This window comes from Botryllus schlosseri, chromosome 12 (assembly GCF_051294905.1).
Source record: "Botryllus schlosseri isolate E-star chromosome 12, Bs_hap1, whole genome shotgun sequence".
Lineage (NCBI taxonomy): Eukaryota > Metazoa > Chordata > Ascidiacea > Stolidobranchia > Styelidae > Botryllus > Botryllus schlosseri.
In genome coordinates, this window is record NC_137247.1 from 12828290 (window position 1) to 12845457 (window position 17168).

The following is a 17168-nucleotide window of genomic DNA, read 5'->3' on the forward strand; positions in this document are numbered from 1 at the left end:
AGTCGGCGGTCGTATTTGCCAGGCCTAGGCAATACAAACATGATCGCATGGCGTCGACCGGAAAAGGTGTTGTGGCGAATCTGCAACGTAATGGGAGAGAATACGTTCTGTTGAAGGATATCTACCCAATGAGTGTCACTCGAAGTCATTTCATCTCTGCTGTCTCGCCTGTCGGTTAAGGAAATATGGCAAACATACCATCACCAATCGAAAACCCGGAAATCAAGTTCACTAAAGTGAGTAGTAATGTTCTCAGAACTATTGGCAAGGTGTATTCTCGTATCTGTAAGCAATCAACTAATTAGTAAGCAATCAATCAGGAGTCTATTATGTTTGCAATATCGTCGTTTTTTGTGATCTGATTTCTTATCGAGGATATCGTTGCAAGTCACATAATTCGAATATTTGATATATATTCGTGGATAGAGAATGCGCAATGCTAACACTTAACTATGACGATCGCCGTAGATACGGTATACGTTTGTACTGGCCTATATGTCACTCTGCGTGCGATGTTAAAGTTCCTATCATCAGCAATCATTTGCAAACTCATTCAAAGCTTACGGATTGTTGAAGCCGATGCATTCTATAAGCCACTCTTCGTGCTATATATATCTATCTGCGGCAGTGCTCCGTTTTCCCGGTCCCGTGCTCCATAATTCTGCAAGCGTTTTATCCCGTAATGTGAAAATTTTCCAATTTATTCTGTATTGAGTATCTCAGAGACCAGGTGGAAAAGCACACGCCAGTGGTCCAGCAAACTCATTTACGACCCATACAACATTCAGGTTTTTCTATAGGAATATCTTTCGCGCATCAGGCATTACTTTAAAATCGGGTGTTGAAACCGATGGCGGTCAATGTACTATTCGGGGAAACGCTTTGGTTTGTTGATTTCCATGCTGTCCAATCATTATGCTATATCGTAAACGTTGCTGGAGCAACTATTTTGTAACATTAACCTCCATCCTAACTTGACTAAGAAAAACTGGTATCAGTTACATACGTAATAATATGTATAGAGAAACATTGATCGCATTCTCCGGTCCAATGTTACTTTGGGCACGTGTCGCAATAATCATTGCAAATATAATTGATTTCAGCTATTCATCAACAACGAATGGGTGAACTCTGTTAGCGGGAAAACCTTCCCAACGATTAACCCATGCACGGAAGAAAAAATATGTGATGTCCAAGAAGGCGATAAGGTTTGTTCACAGTCTTCCAACATATTATGATGATGCGTATCATTCCGTCGTCCGTTACATTAGTAAATCATTTACGTTTTACAGTAGACCGTTCTTCAAACGCAGCAATCATGATATTGCCACATCAATGTATCTGCTAAATCATACTCTGCATTTTTCTTAGGCCGATGTTGACAAAGCGGTAGCTGCCGCAAAGAATGCTTTCAAGCTAGGTTCGGAATGGCGGAAAATGGACGCTTCCAAACGTGGAGCACTTCTCAACAAACTAGCCGACTTGATTGAGAGGGATGCGCAATATTTGGCTGTATGTATGATACTTCATTAGTTCTGTTGCATGTTAATTAAAACTAGTGGAACTATATGAAAAAATGGAAACACAACAGCAGCAATATTATCAATAGTATCGGTCCAATATCGACCGCCTTTCGAATCTTGTCCACATAACTGTCTAGGGGTATACGTCAATGCGTTCTACTTCAGCGCCTGAGTTGACCATTAATAGTTTCAAATGCTGTCTGCATTCGTAAGCGGGTACCAATCAAGTCACGCAAACAAAACCACTTCTGACGATTTTTAAAGTGTTTGCTTTGTTACTTGATGAATGAGTAAACTATATTTTTCCATATTATCCTTTTTATTAGCGTTTTCTTACGTCCAATAAAGAATTGTTGTGATTAATACGGAGCAATTATGACTAAAATTAAAAATTAGAGAAATTGACATTTCTTCCAAATTTGGGACACTTCAGGAGAAGTTTTGGTATTTTGGTAATTAGTTTGGAATATTTAAAAACAATACATTAAAATTTATAGCCAACTAAAACTTTTGCCAAATTTTCTTACATATGTTATTTGTAATGGTTATTATTAGATTAGTTGATCCGGCCTTTCTCCGTGTAATATATTTATATTCTAGGTATTTTTGCGTACAGATTAAGTCAGCTTTAGCTATGGCTACACTGGCCTTCCGAAGTTTTGTCCTATCCGCCCCGCAGTATAACACACATATTATATACATACACACACGCGTGCAATGTGTATCTAATATCGATCACTTTTTAACAGAGTTTGGAAACATTCGACAATGGAAAACCTTACACAGCATCATACTTCGCAGATGTGAATTTGACCATAAAATGCTACAGGTCGTACTAATACTTTTATATATTTATTTGATATGCTATAATGAATGACGGAAGCTAAAACGCTGATGTATACAATGCAAATATAGTGTCCATGACAGCGCTACTGTGTAAGAGCTGTTAAATACATTCCACGTTACCTTCCTATAAAATGGTATTCGAAAAAGTTCAGGTACTACGCGGGTTGGGCAGACAAGAACCACGGTAAAGTTATACCGATAGGTGAGTATAATTTTCGTGAGAACGCATCTCAATAATAATAATACGTATTGTAATGCTATTTATTAGACGGCGAATACTTTTGCTACACAAGACACGAACCGGTGGGGGTATGCGGTGCCATCATTCCATGGAATTTTCCGTTGCTCATGCAAGCCTGGAAACTTGGTCCTGCCCTAGCGTGCGGCAACACAGTTGTAATGAAAACGGCTGAGCAAACCCCGCTAACTGGATTATACATTGCGTCGTTGATTAAAGAGGTGAGTCATGATATTTAGCGTTTAACATATCCGGGTTGATCTTTTGAGTCGACTTTCAGGCAGGGTTTCCAGCCGGAGTGGTCAACATCATATCCGGATACGGTCCCACGGCCGGAGCTGCTATATCCGAGCATATGGATGTCGACAAAGTTGCTTTCACGGGATCCACTGAAGTAAGAGACACATCTCGTATCAAATGGTAGTCCCTATCAGTCCTGTCCAACAGTTGAAAAATTGACATAAACAGCCGAATTAGTATCGTTCGAAGTAGACACTCATGACGGTGTCACCATCCTACTGTACAACATTATGTTCACATTTGTTGATCATCTAGGAACATTACTGAATGACAAATAACAAATGATTTGATGCTTTTGTCAAATTTCTATTCTCACTACCATATTTCTCAAGTAGGCCTACATACAATAATGTTATTTGGCAACTGACCCCTCTTATAGCTTTGGGGCTGCGGATTATAAATTTGTCAATATGCCCCTCGTATTCCCCCAATCCGATGTCAGAAAAGCAGCTGACAAAATAATGGTCTCATACACAGATGAGCCCTTAGAAAATGTTTTGTCATTACTATATTTCAAATCCAATTGTTACTGGATTTTCATCATCATCATCATTGGTTTATTAGCAATTTTATCAGTTCAATACACCACGAAAAATGCGATACAATGAAAAGACAGGAAGATGTCGAAGCGACTAGGAGTAGTCTATGGAATCAGACACCCACCTTGGCCTAGGCGATGTAAAGAGGAGGCATGCACACTGAATGAAAGTAAAGAAGATAATATAGAAAAAGTCAGCGACAAGAAATAGGGCGGCATGTCATGGGAAGCGAGATCGATAGGTCAGTCGTGGTCCTGTAATCTTGAGGAGGATTTTTAGTGGAATTTCGGATAACAACACTTTAAAACTAACCCGTTCTATTTGTTCATACTGTATTCACTGATATTCACTGACGAAAACTTATACATAACTTCGCAATCTAGCAGCATTCGTCGCGGCGCATGTCATACGCAACTTTTCCTACTATTCCAGATTGGTAGAATCGTCATGCGAGCTGCGGCGCAATCCAATCTCAAAAGAGTGACCCTTGAACTCGGAGGAAAGAGTCCAATCATTGTTTGCGCTGATGCAGATATTGATGACGCTGTCGAAACGGCACATTTCGGGCTCTTCTTTAACATGGTAACAATAACATTACTTAACGGTATAACTATAAGATAACTATACTCTGTATTGAAACAATGATGTCCCAATAGTTTTAAGTAGGCCAATACTTCGAATTGGGTTTCTCGCATTTATTTATTGTCGTATATTTCTCTCTTTATGAGCAGAAAACCTTGGGGCGTAACAATCTTGAATAGGAATATATTATTCGCCGTAATAAACAAATGAAAGGAACAAAAATAAGTTTTCCACCAATTTCACAATTTCTACGCGCCTCGTAGCCGTCTCACTCACCCAAGCGGTGTTTGTTTGATTGTTCGTGGCATTCAAGGTATTTGTCGACTACAATGGTCATTTACACCAGGCCAAATTTCTTCAGTTTTATTCGGTAGCTGCCGACTTGTGGCACGGCCCACTTCTAGGCCTTTATAAGACTCCGCTTACACGGATGAGATGGCGAGGAGAAACCTAGATACACCGCCAACACTTAGGTAGGAATTCTGGAGTCGACCTCGGTCCGACTCGAACCCGGTGCCCATTATAGTGTTGCAGCGGTGGATATCACGATGCTATCTCGCCACCGCCCAGGCGGTGCCTTTAAAACGCGTAGAAGTGGAGCGAGCTGCAGGTCGGCAGAAACGGAATGAAAATGAAGAAAATCGCCCTGGTGTTAATTCCCATTGTAGTCGAGAAACACCATGAGTACCACAAACAACGGAAACAAATTCAAAACTTTCTGAACAGATCTGTGGCACACCTGCTACGTATCGCTGATTTTTATGGCAAGCGCATTCTGTGATCAAATTTATAATAGATACCAGCAGGTAAACAGTATCTGAAGGCAAGTTGAAGCTTGGGGATCGACTTCAAAGACTTGTGCACGTGATTTTGCTTACGATGTGTGCGATGTAGGTTACAATTCATCAAAAAGTTTAACTGATTTATATTTAACGATGTGCTAATCAAGATGGGGAAAATCGCAGCAACATATAATAGGGAATAATTACCACCCGTTCACGACCGAGCATATGCAAAGGGCCACCATGGGGGTATCAATCGATTTTGTTGCCCAGCAAGCCGGACATGGCGTCTTAAAAACTCGCTTATACAAATTGGGAATAATATATTCACCAAATTGCTCAACGTTTCTACAAGAAGTGAGCGCCAGTTAGTATTACCGAAGTATTACCCCATAGTCATCTGCGGGAGGAAGAATATCGCTCCCAATTCAATAAACTTGCAGACCGACGCGCTGATGTTTTCACACTTGTGGAATTTGCTCTCGCGGCAAAACCATATGCTATGCCTTGTTTGTTTGTGTTATTCATGGTGTTTGTCGACTACTATGGTCATTTACACTTGGCCGATATTCTTCGTTTATATTCTGTAACTGTCGACTTGTATCACGACCCACTTCTAGGCTTTTTACAAGACACCGCGTGTACGGATGAGATGGCGCGGAGGAGCCTAGATAAACCTCCAACACTTAGGTAGGAATTCTGGAATCGGAATCGGTCGGACTCGAACCCGCAACCCATTGGTGTTGCAGTCGTGGATTATACCACTACGCTATCTCGCCACCGTATGCTATGCCTTAATCGGCGCCTCCATTTTAAATTGTTAAAATAGGGTCAATGCTGCTGCGCTGGGTCGAGAGTGTATGTCCAAGAGTCGGTCTATGACGATTTCGTGCAGAAAAGCGCAGCAAGAGCGAAGCGGCGAACGGTTGGAAATCCTTGGCAACCATCTATAGAGCAGGGCCCTCAGGTATACGTTGGTCATAGGCTACTCAATCGATTATTTTCAATAATGAACGTGGTACTATCGGATCATGAAAAAATGGATGTCACATTTTGAGATCCATCATTTACTATCCTCGCAGCAGTCATTATAGGTTAGCACAGTATATCGGGATCACTATACCGTTCATGGGATTATATATCGATAAAGATTGATGTATTTGACTGATTTTCACACATTGGAAGGGCGTGAAAACCCAATTCGATACTTGAAAGGGCATTTTGCGTGATTTACATCCTCTTCGCTATAATGGAAATCTGAAAAATATACCTATTTTCCACCCATATATTGGGTAGGCCTACATCGTGTAGTTGCACCCATTGCAGGCTACCTATGTCTGTACACTGTACAGTGTACAAGTGCTAAAGCATGGTATACCGTTACGCAGTAAGTGTATGCATATTTGATTTTTTATACATAAATTTCATCCCATTTCATTATGTATCAGATTGACAGCGAGCAGTTCAATAAGATTCTGGGTCTGATTGAAAAAGGGAAGAAGTCTGGGGCAAAGCTCATGTGCGGCGGAAAAAGATGGGGCAATAAAGGATACTTTGTGGAACCTACTGTGTTTGCTGACGTTGACCAAAACTCTGTGATCGCGAAGGAAGAGGTTTGCTTGAATTATCAAAAATGCGACTAACGGTATAAATACTTTACTCCCATATTTTTAATTATAATTAGAAAAATTTATTCAAAGGTGGTCAGTGACGAAGTACTTCTACTTTTCTGAGTACTCAGTAGGCTCTGACTATACTTGTACAGCTTACTCAGATGGTTATATTTGCTACTTCCACTTATATATGGACAAAACTAGGCCTATATACTTGCATGTCTTGGGAAGATGAACTTATACTTGATATTTACCTCGTTTTTCCGGTCCTATTTTTCTACCAACTATGACCATATCCGAATATACTCATATCGTGATAAAACAGCATAGGTTTAATGCACTCAATGTTCTCAGATCTTTGGTCCAGTGCAGCAGATTATGAAGTTCAAAACCATCGATGAAGTGATACAGAAGGCAAACGACACAGTGTATGGGCTCGCAGCGGCCGTGATGACAAAGGATCTGGACAAAGCAATAACATTGTCTAACAGTATCAAAGCAGGAACCGTGTGGTTAGTAATTCTCATTGAAACCTTATCCGTAGATTTATCGAACGATTTGCCGATAGGCACGCATTCTGCTGACCATTAATCGATATTCAAGTTTACGATGGGAAGCGACCTGGTGCATGTCATGTCGTATGCCTATTCTAGAACGTGGTGAAATCGAATGTAACGGCTTCTGTAATAGACCACTGTGCAAAGTAAACTATATCAACTAATAACTGGCTTCCAATAAGGTGAAATTAATCGAGATTAGTATACCCTTTGCTTTATTGGCCTTATCTCGCCCACTGTCGCTGGAAATCAATTTGGTCCATCCATTTCAAATTTACGGTAAACCACAGTAACTGGTGCAGTATACAAAAAGAAAAAACTTTATTAATCGGTGTGATCCAGGGCCAAGGATCTCTTGTTCATGAATATTGATATCAACAAAATATAACAAACGGTCGTTAATTTGAAGTGTGTATAGGCTATGTGACAATATTTGGGTGGAGGTATATGATATCACTAAATGACAAGATGATGTTGTCTATAATAATTAAATACGAGCAGGTATTACAACTTTCCGTTTCTATGGTCTGGTAGGGTGAATAGCTACAACGTGCTGACGGCTGCTGCCCCGTTTGGTGGATTCCAGATGTCAGGTCAGGGAAGAGAACTGGGCGAGTACGGTCTACGCAATTATACCGAGATCAAAACGGTAGGAATTACGTTGAAACGTTGAAACAATCAGGGTAATACATTTTAAACTATTTATTTCATCTCGACAGGTCACCATGAAGATCTCCGAGAAGAACTCATAAGTCATCACCATTTCATATTCGTGGCTCGCTACCTCTCCGATGCATTAATGTTGCGATTGATGTGGAAATCACAATAAAACAATTTCAAAATCGAATTTTGCGGGCTCAATATAGCTTATAACTCCGTGAAAGTGATATAAATGTCGAATGTAGGGGTGGCCAACCCTTTTGCTATGCACGGCCGCATGTCGATTACTTATGTAGCCTACGGTCACATTCCAGGGCATAGTCGTAATGAACTAACTGAACGCCAAATATTCATGTTAAACTGCCCTGCCCATGTTCGTTTTCGCTGAAACCCGGACTAATCTACGCTTTCATATCTGATTAATATACTCAATGAAATTGCGAGTGGTCATGTTAGGAACAGTTACTGGGATACGTTATGTTCGCGCAAGGCGCGCAAATTTTTTCAGCTACACCAATGAATTTCGTCATTAATATCAGTAGTTTCACATATTACTGTCAAATATTTTTATCCTTTCTCAGCCCATTCTATCAGTTTCACCGGTAGAGTGAACGGAGGCAGTGCCATCAGGATTGTCGGTATAGTGAAGGTATATTGGAATCGACCAAACGTACTAGAAACAAATTTCTTCTATGAGGAGCACACGATTCCAAGTTGGTATTTCTATGCGGACGCATCATTTTCCTCAGCTGTTCACATCTGTACTGTGATGCTAGGATTACAAAGGGCTACTATATTAAAATCGTAAATTGAAGTCGCATTGAATCGCGCCTAGCGCTAAGAAAATTTCAAGATTTATTAAAATCTCTCAAATTTTTGGGAGTCAATTCGTAAATTGAATTCGCATTCACATTCGACGACCGCCAACACCAACTAATTGAATTACATATCGACGGCCGCACAAATTTCCTTTTACGGCGGCGTACGACCGCAGGTTGCGCACCCCTGGTCTGGTGTAATGTATACTTCTATATTAGTATAGCGCGGTAGTCTCAACTTAAGAAAGATAAAGACAAAGACACGAAAGAATTAGACAAGTTATGCATGGTCCTCAGACAATATATATATATATATATAGAGAGAGAGAGAGAGTGTGTTTTCATTTCATCCAGCCGAAATACAGATCAGACGGACGGCAACAATGATACAGAAAAATACGCAAGCACAGTATTCCATATCGGATACGAATTATCGATACGACCTTATGGAGGTCGACTAGTCTGATCCAGAGGTGGTCAAAGTAGTCAAGAAAGCTACTCAATTAGAATTAGAAGTAGCCACGCAAAAATCTACCCAAGTACGGCTAGATGTACTTCTTCCATAAGCATTAAGCACCTTAAAACTACTTCAAGTAGAAGTATAATTTGCTGGCTTTAAATCTACTCAAGTAAGTAAGTAGCTTTGAAAACGGTCATAATACGTTCGCACGGACTTTCAAAAGCTGCAAATTGAGATACACGGAAGGTGCGGAGAGCTTTATGTGCAATGCATATTGATGCATCCCAGAAGGTATAAATTTCCGACAGCATGAGCGTTCGACCGAATCATGAGATGTAAAAGATAGTTTTGCTATGGAAATGAGATACTAATCTTTTGTTTACTCGAACATCCCGTTTTAGAAAATGCTATAGCAAGTTCCCTCACGCATATTACGGCCTTTACTTTAGTCGAATAGCAATACGGAGAAGTTGTATGGATACGATGTTAACACTTTGCGCGATTCGCACACGATGATAAAAAAATATGGCGTAACGTAAAAATGCCATATGCCAGCGATGATCTTTTCGGTCGATCATTTGATATTTGGACGACGTGGACGAGTGTGTGTTGTATACTTGTGCGCTTTTGATTCCGAGGTCAAGAAGTCATTGAAATATTCGGGGCAATGACGGCAGGGGAACTGAACTGGAACTTGGATATTTCTAGTTTCCGCATATCTTCTTTGTTTATGACACCGAATCTCGTCAGCAGCGATTTGTTGGATGGACAACCAGGCCCCTCTGGGGCCCTACTTATGATACGGAGAACGTTATGTTGTAGTTTTGCAGTTGCTTGAGTTTATATAGCTCAGTGAGTTTTACTGGCAGCCCCCGAACCAGGGCTTTGGAGCAGCCGTAAATTTGCATTGCTCCAGCTCCGGCTCCGGAGCTTTCTTCTATCGTCCATTAGCTCCGGCTCCAGCTCCGGAGCCGCATTATTACCACTGCTCCACGGCTCCACGGCTCCAGCTCAGGCTCTGAAAACTATCGAAGGTGTATGTCTATATAAGGGGTGGGCAACCCGCGGCCTGCGGGCCATATGTGGCCCGCGAGAAGGTTTTGAGTAGCCCGCGAGCTAATTTCCCATTATATTATCGAAATTGAAATTCTGTTATATTATCGAAATTGAATTGCTCAGATTTTGAACTTGCAAGGCCAACCAAAAATATAATTAGTATGGCCGCAACACTTGGGATGTTTATGACTAAAATATCAGTTCCGACGCATTGGCAGATCCAGGGTCCAGCCAGTCACATTCTTACTAAATCGTCATACATTACAATAAGCTAAAAAAGTAGTAAATTTTTACTTCACGCTTCGCTTGTTTAATTGTCACACGATTTCTTTCTCTGTAGCCTACCCCCACCTGAAAATGAAAAAACGCCTGATTTAGCCGATTGAGTCTAACTATATTAGCAATTACGAAAGTATATACTATTCGCGTTTGCGCTCGCAGAAAGATCGTCAACGATGAAATGTAGGCACCAAATGATTGTCGTATATTAGTGGAAATCTTCGATATCGATTTGTCCAGATGCCGAATAGTCCTGTCCTTGCAAACTGAGCCCAGCGGGCGGTATACAGTCGACCCGCAATATAACCAAGTAATAATAATATTAACTTTGATAATTTTACGCGCCTGGGGCGGCTAGTGGGCAACGCACTCGTTCGTCAATTTCATGTGGCCCTTTAGCCGAAAAGGTAGGCCACCTCTTGTCTATATAGATTACTAATTTACCCGTAGGTTAGTTATCTATAGCAGTGGTTCTCAACCTTATTCACCTCGCGGACCGGTAAAATTGCAAAAAATACTCGGTGGACCGGTGGACCATCAAAAATTGAAATCAGCCCAAAATATCAACTATGAAACCGTTTTTTGCACGTATGGTGCTAGAGAGTGACGTTTTGAGAGTTTTTTCGTATATAAATATATTCACGATGGTATTCAGTTGATTTTACGGTAGTTAGTCTGCTGAGTTGCGGTAAAATTCTTTTGACCAGACAAACGTGCCAGCGTCGAGAGTCGATTACAGCCGAAGGCCGTGGATCAGGGATTTCTAAAACCCTGCCGTGGATTAGACGATTACGGCACTACGCCAACTCGAATAACATTCTTCTCTTCGACAATATCTAAAGAAACGTTTCGGAGTCGGATCAAGCACCTAGTCGTGCTACCTTGCTCATTTCCTACTATACCGCCAGACGTACTATGAATGTACTACGCTGCACGAAAGTACCTGGCAACAGCGATACGGGGTCATCCACAAAATGAATGAATCGAAAACGAATGATCGTACAAACTGCGTGGTTTACGGAGTCAGATCGTAGCCTACTTGTCGCTCGCATTTGGTCACCGGAGACGGGATGAACTTAAAATTAAATTAGGGGTGGGCAATTATTTTTTTTGTGCGAAATGAAAAGCAAAAAGTAGGTTTCCGGGTCGGGCCAAAAGCTCAAACTATATTCCGTGGTGCATTTTATTTCAAAATAGAAAATGTGAATTGCATTGTTAACACAAGCTGCTATAGCTAAGTGGATGTGAGAAATTGCGGGCTAATTTAGAAAAAATTGATTCATTCAATTACAATATTCAGAACAATGCGAAACACGAAACATTCTTAATTCACTTAAATCACATTTACCCATACCCTTTTTATGGAGACGTCAAAATATATTTGGGATATTACAAAGTTGGTCTTGTTCTCAAGCTGTGTCTGGAGTGGCATTTAGCTACGCTGATTTGAGAGCTTCGCTGGCAAATGCCCTGAAATCCGCGCTCTCTCGGTCTCAGCCAGCCGACGAGTGTTTGTATATCACTGCGTTTTTTCATATTGCCGATTCAAAATATATCTCCAAATCTTCTTTAAATGTCTACCTTCAGCCTTCACCTCTCTTTTTAGCATGCCTGTTCATCGTTTTTGGGTGACTGCTTCTCATGTGCAATGATTGACTTGTGTAACGGATTATGGATTGGAAACGCTTGACATGGCAATTTAAATCACAGACCGGGTGATTCGTAATGTAACAATGGATACTATGAACCATCTGGGAACCGTTACTTTTGACTTTAATTGTTACAGTATACTTTACTGTATTTGCAGTATTTCGAATCCCGATTATACTACCTATATACGTAGGCTACGTAATTACTGTAGCCTACACAGATGAACAAGCAGGCTTAAAAGTAAACCCTTTTTTGGTTCAATTTATGCAGCCTATGGTTTTAGATCCAAAATTAGTATTCTGAAGTAAGTTATGTTTTAAATTCCGGCTACTTTTCGCGGATCAGTCAGAATCGCGTCGCACTTTGCCTAGGTCTGAGTTAAATCGAACATGCTTTCAGGCCCAATGTTACCTCACGAAGTTCTGAATATGTTTAAATTTGATGTTTTATTTATTTCATCAATTGAAAAAGGCCTCAACATTTTGCAACTTGAAATGAAAGTATAAAATTTTAAAATACCTATGGCGGACCGGCACCGCTCCGCGGACCGGCGGTTGAGAACCACTGATCTATAGCAATATAGAGTCTGTCAGCCGTCAGTAACATCGGATGCAGCAACGAAGACATAGGTGCCGCCGTGCCGGCTTGTGACGACATAATGAATACTTGTCAATTGTCGATAACATCACAGTTGCACTAGAACGCACCTGAGATGAGCGGATTTGAAATTTCTATGTCCTAATCCAATCCAAATCCGAACCTTCAAATCCAAATCCAAATCCTAATCCATAACTTTTTCATTTTCAAGTCCATGTCCAATCCTAATCCGATTCCAACTGGAAATTCAGAAAAAAAAACTAATTTATGCAATGGAGGGATTCGAAAATTTTCTTTCACAACCAACGATTTACTTGATTCAAGATAACCTAGGCCAAGGTGGGTGTCAGATTCCATAGACTACTCCTTGTCGCTTCGACATCTTCCTGTCTTTTCATTGTATCGCATTTTTGTGGTGTATTGAACTGATAAAATTGCTAACAAACCAATGATGATGACCTAGTAACCAACTAACCATAAGTACATTAATAACTGATCTGAATAAAGTTTGTCGCCATTCGCCACACGACATTTCAATCTCCCAGAAAATACATAAATCCAATCCAAATCCTAATCCGTTCTGAAAAAAATGTCTAATCCAAATCCAATCCAAATCCGAGAAAATTTCACAAATCCTGTTTTTTCAAAACCTAATCCTAATCCATGCTCATCTCTGTCAACGCACTATACTCCGTGCCATTGCTGTGTACAGCATTAAAATTCTGATGCGGTGTTTTAACACTGGCACTGTACTTGCTAACATTAGGCCATACATCTCAATTCAATCGTTAAATGTGCGATTATTATTCAACTGTACATGTAGTAAGAGCCAGGGCCGTAACAGCACTTCGTCAGGCCCCCCCCCAAAACTTTGGTCTTGGGCCCCCCATAGTGTTATAGACCGAACGTCTGGGGGGCTTCGCCCCCCAGACCCCCCTCCGGCGATACACTGTTTACCACTATTCATCATTTTCATTGGGAGTTTCTTTGGTGAATCAGCTTTAGTCGCCTAAGCGCGCGAAGCGCGCAAAATTTCTAGTATTCATGATTTCATCGGTCAGTATGATCGGGAATTGCATACATTGTTATCAATTTTTATCTTCTCTCTGCTCACGTAATCAGATTTGCCGGTAGAGCTGAGTGAGGTGTGTTTGAAAAGGTAGGACCACTCAATAATAATTAAACATCTTCGGGCGTATGCCCGTTGGCAGGAACAAAACAGCACCTCGTCAGGCCCCCAAAAACGTGGGTCTTGGGCTCCCATAGGGTGATAAAACGCCCCCCCCCCATCACGTTGTTCACGTTTGTCACGAAATTACCCGTACTGTATTGAGTGCCAGCGCTAAGCGCGAAAATTTTCGATAATTTATGATAAAATCGGTCAATCAGATCGGCGACTGCATATATAATATGCTATCAATTTATTGTCTTCTCTACTCACGTAATTAGATTTACCGGTAGAGCTGAGTGAAGTGTCTTGAAAACGGGAGGGCCCGTAAATAATGATTAAACATCTTCGGGCGGGCGGAACCGTTGATATGACTTCGTTACATGATGTTATTTCGTGACTTCCAGTCTGCTATATCAGAAAATATAGAACCGCCCAAACGTAGGCTTCTAAACTAAGAGAAGCACACGATTTCAAATTGGTATTTCTTCACTGGCATAAAGTTTTTCCCAGCGGGATGGTATTTGTCTTGTGAGGTTCAGATTGCAAAGACAGGAACATTCGGCGCCAGTCATTTAGGCGCCTATGGACAATTACACCTATATGTATTTTGTATATATAGCGAAGTCTTTGATCTGCATAAGGGCATAGACCTTTTCGGCCAAGCTTTTCTCGCTGCCAATCGTTCTGGCACACTTCTTGGAGTCTCATGTTATATGGCCTAAAACTTGATTGCATGTCTTGGTGGGTCGTGGCGCGGTAATTGCCCAATACCCAATAAGAAAGAGAAATGGCTACATGAATTCGCGCGCGGCGCGAAAAAATTTTGAAAAAATTGCATAAATTTTGAAAAAATACTCTATGATTTATGCTAATTCACGAAATAATTTTGGACCCCCCATCGAGCTCGGGCCCCCCCCAATTGGGGGGTTTGGGGTGCGGCAGTTACGGTGCTGGTAAGAGCAATATGGGCGGATATAACGACGTGATCAATAGAAATTCGATTTGTACCGAATGGCCGATGGTTTGACGTTCGATATTGGTGCACTCGTTACCAGTCGATCCGGTGTCGATCAAGGTTATTGGAATTCAGAATATAATATTTTCCCGTTAAAACGAATCGAATAATCGAATTAAACACTGTGCCATGCACATTGCCCCATGCCCATAACGAATTAAACTATGCAGTATGCACATTGCACATTTACAAGTTTACGAAACAGATGATTACAAATTGGAAATCGCGTATCAAATCAGTAATTTGTCTCCAACATAAAATACCATGGGGTTTTGGGCTACTCTTCTGCCATCCCCAATTTACGCTCGAAAATCCTTACTGGAGTGAATGACGATCATGCGCAGTAATGAATTCCAATTAGCATGCATAATTGCATAATCAATAACACTGTCCAATTTCGCAGCCCGATTAAAGAACTACCACGAAAGAACGAGTATTTGCTCATCCGATTCATAGCAACGATGAGATGGAATTTCTCGGCTCGTGCTCGTCATATCGACATGTGCAACGAAATCACGTTTTCATCCTCTCTCCCAATTCGCGTAATACATAGTGATCATTATTTTCGAACCGCATACAATTGGCCAACAAGGTTGTGCTGATGATTAGGGCTGGGCAAAATCGAGTACCTGAGTGATTCGATTCTGAATCACGTAAAATGCTTCGAGTCGAGTCGAGTATTCGAGTATCACTCATTATGACGTCACAACATAATGTACTATGTCAAAGTTCAAATATGTACCTTTTATGCCACCACGAAGAACATAATGCCTGTTATCCGTCACATTAATGATACTTCGGTATGTTTTCGACCATACCGACTTCATTGCACTTCTTGACAATGTTGTGGAACGATCATGACTTCGGAAATGTGTTATTTCCAGTAACGTTCGTAGCTTTGTACTATGTCTATCATGCTACGACACGGCCAATCAAGGTTTCAAGGCTTCATCAGTGGAAAATATTATCAAAACTATAATTCTTGTTAGTTCATTAACTTTCAGTTGTGAGGAGCGTACAATTTCAGTACTCGAAAAAATCGTCTTTTACTACTCGACTCGAATCATTAAAATTAATACTCGATTCAGATTCGAGTACTCGAATCATTGTGCCCAGCCCTACTGATGATGGAATTACGGGTATGCCGAATACCCACAATATTCACAGGCATATTTCGCATACCGAGGTTCGGCACTAATGTATGAAAATTGAACATTGAACATACGATTGCTCTGCTGTTAAATCCCCAGGAACATGGTTAGTCGGAAAAGGTAGCGCCAAAGAGGAAAAGATTCTTAATTTCGCGAAGGCCTGCTGTCGAATTACGTGAACTCAGCAGATATGGCTGTTGCATATATAATAGCATCTTACGGGGCCTACGATAATCTGGGTTGAGTGTCAGTGTCAAGTTTTTCCACAACACCCTGCGATTTGCAGTCCGGAATCCAGACGCGATCTCCCACCTTGAACTCATGTCCAGGTACTACTCTGTGTCTTTTTTTGTAATGTATCCGCATCTTATCCCGCATCTTATGAAATAAGTCGGAGCCGGAGCTACCCCTCAAGTAATCAGAGGTGGTCAAAGTAGTCACCGTCACTACTCGATTAGAAGTAGAAGTAACGCCAGAATTTCTACTCAAGTAGAAGTAGGAGTGGTGGTTCACAAGTAAGTAAGTAGGTATTTTACGCTTATATTTGCCTACAAATCTGAAAACTGTCAAGTAGAAGCTGAAGTAGTCTAAAATCATAACTACTTAAAAAGTAGTGTGAGTAGGCAAAATCTACTTCAAGTAGTTCATAAGTAGAAGTACTTCGTTACTGACCACCTCTGCAAATAACTAGCTCCAGCTCCGGCTCCGGCTGAATTTTATGTAGAGCTCCGGCTCCGGCTCCAGCTCCGGTAAAAATGGACGGCTCCGGGGCTCCGGCTCCGGGCTCCGGCTCCAAAGCCCTGCCCCGAACAGAGGATGCCATATTGTAACTTCGATTTGATTAGGGATTTAAAGAGTATCAGAAGAACCCAGGCTGGCATGAAGCGTCTAAGGCTGTAGAACAGGTCGCACTTCGGTGATAATTTAGTGTCTATGGGACTGAATATGACTCTTCCAGGACATGTCCGAGTCCATAGTAAAATCCCGAGATATTTACCGACTTTTGCCTAAAAATCTGTGAAGTGGAAATAGTCTGGAAATATTAACACTTGTGTGAGTAGGACAAGTAGGCTAGACCAAGCCAATGATCCCACCGTTATATATAATTTGAACCATAGCCTTTATAAGGGCTATGATAGCTATGATGATAACGTCTGTCGTTTCCAAATTTTGTGATACGCCTACTAAAATATTGTTGGATGGCGCTAGAGCACCATTCCTGAAACCTGATTTGCTTCCTCGGCTACAGTTCACGAATCACAATCCGGTTCAGGATCCGGAGTAGGAGTAGCATTTGCATTTCATCGATTTTTAACGTACTGCACTGGATC

The 17168-nt window shown here is 41.1% G+C and overlaps 2 protein-coding genes across 3 annotated transcripts in view; both read left to right on the forward strand.

Annotated features, from left to right (window-relative positions):
* The window catches only part of LOC145452044 (ras-related protein Rab-18-like), a 220346-nt gene that overhangs the window by 13517 nt on the left and 189661 nt on the right, over positions 1-17168 (forward strand). The window lies entirely within an intron of this gene.
* LOC145452038 (aldehyde dehydrogenase, mitochondrial-like) lies at positions 43-7827 on the forward strand. The gene is made up of 13 exons (XM_080330253.1): positions 43-236; positions 1104-1208; positions 1372-1512; positions 2273-2352; positions 2522-2571; positions 2638-2828; positions 2888-3001; positions 3879-4028; positions 5640-5777; positions 6259-6423; positions 6778-6935; positions 7515-7629; positions 7700-7827. Exons 1-13 carry the CDS (start codon positions 186-188, stop codon positions 7730-7732), a joined length of 1491 nt encoding a protein of 496 aa, XP_080186379.1. The 5' UTR covers positions 43-185; the 3' UTR covers positions 7733-7827.

Excerpts from the sequence above, each read along its gene's own strand:
- LOC145452038 (XM_080330253.1), top strand. The coding sequence starts at position 186 with ATGGCAAACATACCATCACCAATCGAAAACCCGGAAATCAAGTTCACT. Across the intron at positions 4,029-5,639 it reads TCGGGCTCTTCTTTAACATG|GGTCAATGCTGCTGCGCTGG; the intron begins GTAACAATAACA and ends TTGTTAAAATAG. Across the intron at positions 7,630-7,699 it reads ATTATACCGAGATCAAAACG|GTCACCATGAAGATCTCCGA; the intron begins GTAGGAATTACG and ends TCATCTCGACAG.